This window comes from Mastomys coucha, unplaced genomic scaffold (genome assembly GCF_008632895.1).
Source record: "Mastomys coucha isolate ucsf_1 unplaced genomic scaffold, UCSF_Mcou_1 pScaffold20, whole genome shotgun sequence".
Classification (NCBI taxonomy): Eukaryota; Metazoa; Chordata; class Mammalia; order Rodentia; family Muridae; genus Mastomys; species Mastomys coucha.
Window position 1 is genome coordinate 24,326,829 of NW_022196903.1, and position 11,141 is coordinate 24,337,969.

General features: G+C 40.6%; 1 protein-coding gene across 4 annotated transcripts in view; it reads left to right on the forward strand.

The window, feature by feature from the left end:
* Calu (calumenin) overlaps positions 1–10,923 on the forward strand; it is a 27,698-nt gene extending 16,775 nt beyond the window's left edge. For all 4 annotated transcript variants that reach the window (XM_031381353.1, XM_031381354.1, XM_031381355.1 and 1 more), the window contains exons 4-7: positions 909–1,075; positions 1,786–1,846; positions 6,903–7,102; positions 8,599–10,923. In XM_031381353.1, the coding sequence (XP_031237213.1) occupies positions 909–1,075; positions 1,786–1,846; positions 6,903–7,102; positions 8,599–8,703 (533 nt within the window). In that variant the 3' untranslated portion in view covers positions 8,704–10,923. The remainder of the gene's footprint in view (positions 1–908; positions 1,076–1,785; positions 1,847–6,902; positions 7,103–8,598) is intronic.
* The last annotated feature ends 218 nt before the right edge of the window (positions 10,924–11,141 follow it).

The window sequence follows — 11,141 nt, forward strand, 5'->3', positions numbered from 1 at the left end:
TCTCTCTTTTTCAAGACAGAGTTTCTCTGTGAAGCCCTTGCTGTCCTGGAACTCACTCTGTAGACTAGGCTAGCCTTAGAGATTGGCCTGCCTCTGCCTCTCAAGGGCTGGGGCTAAAGGCCTGCACTACTGCTGCTGCCACTACCACCAACTGTTTGTTTCTTGTTTAAACTTTTTATAACCACCAGTAAGACAGGTAAAATCTCATGTTACAGATGAAGAGACTGAAATACAGTTAAGTTTCTTGCCCGAGAGCTGGAGAGTTGGCTGGGCTATTAAGAGCACTTGTTACTCTTGAAGAGGACCTGGGTTCAATTCCCAACAACCACATGGTGGCTAACAACCATCTGTAACTCCAGATCATAAGCCTAAGGCACTTAAGAAAAGGAGAATTGGTGTCCTTTTCTGACCTGCAAGCAGTAGGCACATACATGCTGCACAGTGTTTTGCAGGCAAAACACTCGTGCACATAAAGTAATAAAAGAAGAAAAATGTCCCTTACCCAAGGCCATGCAGCTAGAGGTGCTAATTCATACCCAGAAAATGTAACTTAGAGTCTCCACTGCCTCCCAGATAGAGCCAAGACATTCAAGTCTCCTACTAATCATACCGGTAGTGATGAAACAGCACAGACTGAGTTAGGTAATAGCAGCCAGTTCCATGTTGAGTGGCAGCCTTTTACCTTCAGCTTGGGCCTAATTTGGAGGTGTGTTCACCCAAGCTTTAGTTCAAAACAAAGTGTCTTTCAACTGCTGCTTCTGAAATCAAAAATCATTTCTTCAAGCTTGGTTTAACTTCACCTGGATATTCATTGTTTGGTTTATCTTTTTTGAAATCTGTCTGTTCCCTTTACTTTTTTGTGTTTTCTGGAAGCTTTTTAAGATTTCACCTAAATTTTTGTTTTCTAGATGATCCAGACCCTGATGATGGATTTAATTATAAACAGATGATGGTTAGAGATGAGCGGAGGTTTAAAATGGCAGACAAGGATGGAGACCTAATTGCCACAAAGGAAGAGTTTACAGCTTTCCTGCACCCTGAGGAGTATGACTACATGAAAGACATAGTTGTGCAGGTGGGCAGGGCAAGGGTTCCCAGCAAAGCCCGGCTTCTCCTTCTGTCACCCATGTGCTTACTTGGCTCTGTGCTTGGACCAGTGCCTGGCTGTGCCGGTGGCTACATGCAGAAGCTAAGAAGCATCACTGTTTTCCTTCAGTGCCTTAGGCTTATCATAAAACTGTCTATCAAATAATGTATTTTTCCATTTCATTGGTATGTCATAAAGTTAAAAAGTAAGAGGAAATCTTCCAGATACCCTATGATTGGTATTCAGAAACCAAGTAATGGCGCGATACTCGGAAGTTGTCCCAGAAGGCAGTTTACTGACAATCCAGAATCATCTCCCTAATTAGCAAGAGTTTAGCATGACTAGGCTAGTCTTTGTCATTTGGTAGTGTCCTCCAAAGGACTTAGCCATTATAGGTAGAAGTAAAAGAAATTGCTAATATCTAACTATTTTCTACCTAGAAGACTATGGGTTTCCCTCCTTCCTTTCCTTCCTTTGATTTTGTTTTGTTTGGGTTTTGTTTGTGTGTGCATGTTCGGCTGCAGTGCAGGCTAGTTTTACCTGCAGCGTGGGAGTGAGCACTAATCTTCCCGTCTCTGACCCCCCAAAACCTGGGACTACAGCTGTTTGTCATCTTGTCTGCTTTTAACAGACAAACCATACTGTCTTCTGGGCAGTTCAATTAGAAACTAGCGGTCTTCTTGTTCTTTTCTACTTAGGAAACCATGGAGGATATAGACAAGAATGCTGATGGTTTCATTGATCTGGAGGAGTATATTGGTAAGTCTCCTGTTTCTTGTGTCCTTAAATACTGAAATGCTTTGGAAGTTGTAATCATCAATAGAAACGGTTTACCTCATGGGTCAACTCTTAACAGACGGGTCAGCCAGACCGATGTGACAAATAGTATAACTTGAGCTGGAGAGATTAGTACATCTCAGTTTGATTTCTAGCACCCACACTGAGTGTCTCATAACGGCCTGTAACTCCCACTCCAGAGAATCTGATGCCCTCTTCTGGCCTCCATAGCCACCTGCACTCATACATGCACACACCTTCACAAGGATGCACAGACGCATACATACACACATAGTTTTAAATAATTCAAAAAGAAAGTCTATCAGATAGACTGATGGGAAAGCCAAGTGCATGGTGATGCATTTGGCAGGAACTGTAAGAAGAGGAGGAGTCCAAGGCCACTGGATTATAAGAAACAGAAAGGCCGAGTGGATGGATGAGCAGCTAACCAGCAGTTGACTCACTGTGGTGTGCACATTTTCTGTCTGAGTCCTGTGAGAAGTTTCCATTTTATTAGGGTATTTATTTTGGCCATTTTCCATTTTAGTTGTCACTATAAGGGAACAGGAGGTGGGAGCTACAAATGAAACTTGAGAAATTTTAAATCTATAATGTATCTTAATCTTATCTACTCCCTAGTTCCCTGTGAAACTTGTTTTTATTACCCTTAATTAAAATTGCTTTATAATTATTTTGTTACAAGTGGCATTCTGTTTTGAAACGTACTTTTTTTTTCTAATACACATCTTTTGATATATTGAGAACAGGGGCTATCCATGAATTCCTAACCATTTGAATTGTTCTACATCTGTTCCTAGTTTTAATAACTTATCAAATGAATAGTTTGTGGCTACTGTCTCCCGTCCTGCTGGTTGTCTCTTTCCTCTATTGATTGCTTCCTTTACTGAGCAGAAACTTTGTGGTTTGTATGATTTCATGTGTCTGCTTGTACATTGTTGCCTGTGTTGATCGTGTGCCTCATGTTACTCTACTGATCTTACAGTCTAAGGTTTTGTGTTTATATCTGATTTATTCAGTCTTCTATAGATGGACACCCAGCTTTCCAAGTACCATTTGCTGAAGAGGTTATCCTTTATTGAAAACCTTGTGGCTACAGATATAGATTTATTCTGGATTCTTGGCTCTATTGCACTCTACATTGGTACAGTAACTTTTCTCATGCTTTCTGCTTTTGTTTTTCAATCTCTGATCATCCCCTCAGGTATTAACTATTAAGCCTGAAAGGGAGTCTTGTGCTTACGTCCATTACCATCCTGAGTGCTGAGCAGTGTCACTCCTAGATCTTCTCACTGTGCCTGCTGGAGAAGCAGGATGGCCAGTGAGAGCTGTGTGAAGTGATGGAGCTTCTTCATGATAGGGTCTTGTGTTCTTAACCCAAGCTGATGTTTACCACATTTTCTACTCTTAAGTACTTTATCTTTTTCTTCTTGGCTTTGGCATTTTCTTGCCAAAAACAAAACTGTTGTCATTTAAGACTTCTAAAGCAGAGAAATTCAGGCTTATCACAGTTAAGTAACATTACTTGTCAAGCACTGGGGCCAAATAAGCAGATACAGGTTTTCTTCTGCATCTTCCACATTCAAGGGCCAGAGGAATTACATTTTGAAGCTGTAAAACAATCAAGAGTATGTACTGTTTTCTTTTGTAAGTCAGTAACTATTGCAAGCTTGTGCAGTAGGTACTAGGGCTTATAGACCCCCATCTTCTCCTCTTCTAGTGTGTACACATGCACCACTTTCTGCCCTGTTAGGAAAGAGGTCATAAAGAAAAGGTGAAGGCACATCTGTCCAGCCCCCTTGACTCGCTTTCTTTTTTGGCCCAGATCTTAGTCACCTTCCTATTTCATCTGTAAGCATTGCATTATGTATCTCCATGGTGCATTTATATTTCTTAACTTTTTAAAAATAGTCTAAACCAAAAAATTAATTCCTTAGTTTTATCTGGTAGATTAAATACTTTTAGAGTAAGCTGAAAAAAAATTTTTAGAATAAGCTAAAATATTTTTTATCATCTTTACTCTTATACCTTTAAAATATACTTATATGGTATAGTTTAGCTTCTGTTTTTGTTTTTATTCTTTAGGATAATGAGACAGTACTACCATCCCAGACCTAAAAGAAGTCTCAGCAAACACCATTCACTTACATATTTTAAAGTTGTCCTCTAAAATATTTAACTAGACTTCTAAAAATTTAATAAAGTGAGGCTGGAGAGATGACTTAGTGCTTAAGAGTACTGACTGCTCTTCCAGAGGTCCTGAGTTCAATTCCCAGCACCACATGGTGGCTCACAACTATCTGTAATGGGGTCTGATGCCCTTTTCTGGTGTGTCTGAAGACAACTACAGTGTACTCATATATATAAAATAAATAAATAAAATTATAAAGTAGGTGTGGCAGCCCCTGCTTGTTATCTCAACACTTAGGCAGGAGGATTTTGTAAAGTTGAAATACACCAGCTCTTAAAAAGTAATCCAGAAGTTTAAACTTGGAATGGATATTAGATGATGCACAGGATTGGCTTTATAAGCTGTGGTAATGACATCATGATTATGGGAGAAATGTCCTTCATTTGTAAAGCTATATTCAAAAGGACATGGGGATATGTGGCTAGTATTTGCCCTAAAATAATTCATTGGTGAGGGGGTATCACATGAACATATGGCAGAACCTGGCAGCTATTGAGTTGATGGTGGCTAAGTGGTAGGTCTATGGACTTTCTTTTCTACTTCTGTATATGTTTGAAAGTTTTCATAATGAAAACAAAAGTGGTAAGTGGGATGCTGGTCTTGATGCCTGAATATGTGAGCACTCAGTAAATGTTGTTTATGGGTGGGTTTTGAGGTAGGGTGTCACTATGTAGCTCTGGCTGCCTGAGACTCACAATATAGACCAGGCTGACCTCAAACTGAGAGCTCCACCTGCCTCTGCCTCCTGCCATCTGATTAAAGATGAGCATCATCACATCCAGCTAATTGTTATTTTTGCATTCATTAGTTGTTAAAGGGAAAATAATGCTTTCAGTTATATATACATACATAGAAATAAACACATTTTTTTCCTTTATTAAACTGGAAACACATTTATTTTTGTTGATGTGTTTGTGTTAGGTACTGGAGGTCAAACCCAGGGCTTTAGCATGTTAGGCAGGCTCTCTACCACTCAGCTGTATTCCAGCCCTATATAATTTCAAATGCCAATATTTGGTTGGCAACATTTAACCATTCCTTGATTACAGTTGATTTTTTTTTAATTTTGTAGGGGTGTTCATCCTGTTTACCGGTCACAAAATGGACAGAAATAGTATTGTCTTGAGAAAATAAAAATATAATCTATTCTCTACTATTTGGATTTTATTTATTTTTATTTTTCACAAACATGTTTATTTTTTCTTGATTCATTTTATTTTGGAAACTTTAATTGTCCTGACATAATTACTTGCAAATGTATTATGTATTTAAATTAAAATATTGTTTTCCAGAGTAAGGCTTAGTGTTTTAAATGTCTTGCAGATTAAATTACTCTTAAATTGTTAATACAGACCTGAGTGGCTGAGGCAGGAGGAATGTCTACAGTTTGAGGCCTATCTAGACTAAAACCTTGCCTCAAAACCATTGGAACAAAAATAGCACTTACTGTACACGTTACCATCAAAAAACCAAAAATTTATCTGTTAATTTTTTTCCAGAGAGCTTTCTATCTGTAAATGACAATCGTATGTCATTACCCTGAAGAGATGGCTCAGGGTTAAAGCTGCTCTTACAGAGAATCCAAAATTGGTTCCCAGCACCCACTTCAGATAGCTCACTACTGCACTACCACTGAAACTCTAGCTCCAGGGGATCAGACACTGCCTTCTGAACTCTGTAGGCACCTGCAGAGAGAGACAGAGACAGAGACAGAGAGGGGGGTGGCATACACACACAATTAAAAGAAGAGAAAGTACAATAGGCACCTGCAGTCACATACACACACACACAGAGAGAGAGAGAGAGAGAGAGAGAGAGAGAGAGAGAGAGAGAGAGAGAGAGAGAGAGAGAGAGAAACTACAGAAGCCCTGTCTGTAGAGATGTGTGGCAGTCATGCTTTGTTCTCCCAGCTTCTTTAGTTATGTGCCAAAATTTATGATGTAATTCATCATCAAAATTGATTTTAATGATCTCATAGCTAAAATTTAGACTCTCTTTTTCTTTTATTTATACACACACAAAAATTAGAAGTCTCTTGACATGTGAAAGCCTTTGTTAACAATTTTCCTGCCCGTCTGCTTTCTAAAGACCAACACCAATGTTTTCAATCATCTCTAGAGCTTTTTATACTCTATTAAGTTTCATTACAAGTGAAGAAGAGGAAATTCTAAGAAGGGAAACTGAGTAGAAGCCTTAAGAGCCATGCCACATTGAAAGAATGTTGGAGTTGAGAATCAGGAATTTGATTCTTTGACGGTTGTCTCTTCTCAGTATACGCTTGGGTGTTCTTCTCTGTTTGTCCTGATTGAAGGCCACTGGCTTAGTGCACTTACGTAGGTGTAGGTTAGTAAATGGAGTTTCCTTAAGAATTTTAAATTCTACCTCCCTAAACCAGCAGTCCAATATACTTAGCCACTTTGGGTGAGATGCAGTGCACTAAGAGAGGAACTCTTACTTGGTACCAGTCAACTTAATTACTTTTTATTTTAAGACAAGTTCTCATGTAGCCCAAGCTAGCTTTGAACCCCTTCCTCAGCCCCTCAATGTGCTGGGCTTAACAAACGTGCACCCCCGTGCTCAGCTCCACCACCTTATCTCTGCTTTTTAGACAGAGAGACAGACAGACTACTTTCTTGTCACTCAGTCAGCAGCTGGGAATACTCTTGTTGAAAGATGAACAGTTAAACCACAGGAAACAAACCTTGCTTTCTAAAGTCTCTTTGAAAACTGTGACTGCTACTGGATGCGGAGAAGGACTGAGCCAGATTAACGGAGGAAGCCTTTGGAACAAGATTAATTCTTCTGTTGTGTGTCTGTCTGTGCACACAGGTGACATGTACAGTCATGATGGAAATGCTGATGAGCCAGAATGGGTGAAGACAGAGCGAGAACAGTTTGTCGAGTTTCGGGATAAGAACCGGGATGGGAAGATGGACAAGGAAGAGACCAAAGACTGGATCCTCCCTTCAGACTATGACCATGCAGAGGCAGAAGCCAGGCATCTAGTCTATGAATCAGACCAAAACAAGGTAAGTTGTTCCAGGCCCAAGCAGTCTAGCAGTGTCCAGTCTTTTTCTAGGGGGTTGCCTTAAATAGATTTCATCAAAATATGCAGAGTACTTTTAGAGTCTTAATTACTGTAAATCTCCATGACCTAAATTCAATGACCAGAAATTTACAGGTAGCACTAACTGTCTGCTCTCATTTTGGAAATCTCTTGCTCTGTGCTCATAGTGTTGGAGAAACCTGGACTTCAGCAAAGAGCATTGGTATAAAAAGCCTGACCCAGCATGCATCACCTCTGAATGTTGAGTTCCCAGGAGATTTTCTTTTTAAAAAATTGTTATTTCCTGCATTCTTTTACCTACTACAGGCTCATTCTTTAGTGCCACCTTAAATCAAATACATACACACACATGTATATAATTTTTTAAAACAAGACTGACTGACGGAGTCTCTCAATATTAAGCCCTTGCTGGCTGGCCTGAAACTACAATGTAGACCAGCCTAGCTTCCACTCACAGAGATCCACTTGCCTATGTCTCTCCAGTGCTGAGATGAACGGTGTATGTCACCATTCCCAGCATCAAATAGATTTTTAAAATGTTAGCCCTTTACATGGGGTTATAAGTTGGCTTTTCTCTGGACCCTGTTAAAATTGAGACTGTGTGTGGTGCTTAGGTAATCAGATTTTCACTAAGCCCTGTCACCTTTTCTGAGAACTGCATATTGGAGAACTGCATTTTGAACATTTTTTAAGCTTCAGGTATTGTTCCTTAGAACCTTTTTTAAGGGTGGATCGGTTCTGCGTTCTTGCTTAACATCATTTCAGCAGCCAGCCATCAGGCCCTGAATTGTGAGGGATGAGTAGTCTGCTTTGAGGAATTGGTGCTGATTGAGATGAGTGGGGGAGCCTTCTTTGGGTGTGGCTTATCTTAGAGTGGAGGTGAGATAAGGTTTGGCCCTGAAGAATTCGCTGTTCTTGTTAGGCCTTGATGTGATGTTCCCTGAAGTATCGGCCCAGTGTTAGTGGCCTTTCCCACCCATGCCTAGCAGCTGCCCCACAGTTGCCTCCAAAGGGAGCAAATCTGCAGCTCTGTCCTGAAGTTGTTGAGTATATTTGGCCTGTCATTTCACTTTTGACTTTTTTTCCTTTGAGATAGAATCTCCCCCTGTAGCCCAAGCTGGTTTTGAACAACTCTTCCATCTGTCTTTCCAAGTTCAGGGGCAAATCCAGGGCCTCAGTCATGTAAGGCAAACACTTTACATGGAACTATATCCTCAGCTCAATAATGACTTTCTTGATGAAAAAAGATGTGTGTGTGTGTGTGTGCGTGTGTGTGTGTGTGTGTGTGTGTGCGTGCTTGTATGTGTATGTATGTGTGTAGAAGGGATGGGGATAACATGTTCACATGTAGAGAGAACTAGAACCTTCAGTTATTACAGTCTCATCATTTTATAGCAGTCTTTCTAAATTTGGAATAACAAGTATATGGCCTCAATCCACTGTTCACTCTGGTTTCAGGATGGCAAGCTCACCAAGGAGGAGATTGTCGACAAGTATGACTTATTTGTGGGAAGCCAGGCCACAGATTTCGGGGAGGCCTTAGTACGACATGATGAGTTCTAAGCTGCAGACAGAGGAACCTACATTTCTTCAAAGTAATTTATTTTTACAGCTCTGGTTTCACATAAAATTGTTTGCGCTACTGAGACTGTTATTACAAACTTTTTAAGACGTGAAAAGGCATATTGAAATAGTGAAATCACCCGTCCCCACTCCTCCTCCCTCTGAGGGGCTGGAGGGAACCCGTGCTTCTGAGGAACAACTCTGATTAGTACACTTGTGTCTGTAGGTTTACACTTTGTATAATGTATAACATGGTGTGTTTATTTTTGTATTGTTCTATAGTTGGGAGTATACTATGAAGGATCGAGATCCTCAACCCACACTTGTAGGCAAACATTAGCCATTTACACTTTCTCAACCCCTTACCATAGTTTTTTATAATTCTCGCCTAACTAATTTTTTTAAAAGCCTGAGATCAATAAGAAATGTTCAGGAGAGAAAAAGCAAGAGGAAAAACATGTACTTCATGATTTATGTTTAGGGAGAGAATGCTTTATCTTGCCTGTTGAAAAGTCTCATTTCATGAGTAGCTGTTCGGTTGTCATAAGCCCAGCCACTGAGCCTGCCATTGTCTGGGCAAGGATAGAGTCCTGTGCTGTAAGACAGCTTGACGCAACTCACTGTCATTCTTTTTCCCCTTTAGGACTAGCTGTTTGCTAATTTTGTCAAGCACAGCTGTGGTAGAAAGAATTAGGGCCAGTGTCTTGAAAAATCAACCAAGTAGTGTGTATGGTGTCTTCACGGGGCTATTTCTAGCTCTTTATAGAGCTGTTTCCAACTAGAAACAGCTGGAAACAGCTGGAAACCACGAAGAACAAAGTGTATGCAGGGCATGCATCTTACTCTTATTTGAAATCACTGTAAGTCCCCATCCAGCCCCTTTCTAAGAATTAACCTTGGTTTTACTGCAGTTAAAGTTGATTCTTTTCCAATCATGACATTCATTGAAAGTGCCTTTAACAGGAAAAATGATCATTGAATGGAAATTGGACTAAGATAAACGATTTGGGCACCTTACATGAAAGCATTGAACCTCCTGATACAGTGGGGTTTCCCCCTCTTTTCTCTTGAGAACAGGAGCTAAATAGCAGTATTACTCACAAGCTTGGTTGCAGTGTTCGTACCTTGTGGGCTGGTTTCTAAAACCTCGTGCTGCTGATTGACCAGGGATCCTCATACCTCAGAAAGCAAACCACTCTTCTTACCAGGCCTCTGTTCACCAGAGCTTGAGCTCTGCCTCAAGGATAGAAGGATGTACAGAGGGGGCTCTTTGGTTTGAGGACCACTGCTCACCCTTCCTGACGTTAACCCATCACACCCCATTTTATCATCTCCCTTTCTCTCTGACACAAAAAGGTGGGGTAGGTAAGAGGGTTGTAGATCATCAGGTTGCCATCCTTATTAAAAAAATAATAATAATAATCTGTTGCCAACTCCATTCACCCATCTTTTGGTCTCTTGTTGATGGGCCTCTTAAGAATTATTGTATCCCAAGTCTTTAACCCTCAGGTTACTAAGATGAATATACATCTATATAATCTTTATTACTTCCTATATCTCTGAATAATACATTCAGGTGGTGCTGGGTGATGGCCATATCTGAACCTAGACCTCCCTTTGGTCTTCCACAATGCAGTTGAGGTGGGCTGCCTGGAGTGGTAAAAAGCCCAATTGTGGTATAATTTTACCTTAGCCATCGCATCAAGCTCTTGATAGCAGATACACTCTTAGGTCTTAACCCCAGTATAGGAGTAATGAACATCACTGCCTTTCAGATCCTCAACTCTATTGTTAAGGCGACCAGAGATAATTAATGCCACCAACCCTGGCTTAGAAAGGGTATGTCATACACTGTGTGGCAAGAGGGCATTACAGCTCATAGGCATTACAGAGCCTAACGCTGGTGTGAAAGTCACACACTTACCCAGCCAGCTGAGTCTGCTAGGATGGCATATTCCGGGACCTGGATGCTCAGCAGCAAGAACTGTGCTCTAATGTCCATGAGTCCCACATAGTGTTGGGGTTTGGGTTTGGGTTTCTGGTTTAAATCAAGACTGAGGCAGTGTGGTCTCATGTCTATAGAGTGTGCCCTGTGAATGCTAAGCTCTCTTGAATTTGAATATTGGTTCTTTTTTTATAGAGTGTAAACCAAGTTTTATATTCTGTAATGCAAACAGGTACCTATCTGTTTCTGAATAAAACTGTTTACATTCATCAAGGGCTTATGTGTCTTTTATTCTCTTGGAAATGTGATTATATTCCAGGTCAACCAAGGCTGCATAGAGAGAGACCCTGTCTCAAGAAACCAAGAAGGGGCTAAAGAGAAGGCTCAGCAATTAAGAGCACTGTTTGCTCTTCCTCAGGACCTGGGTTTAGTTCCCAGCACCCACATAGCAGCTTACAACTGTCTCTAACTCCAGTTCCAGGGGATCCAACAC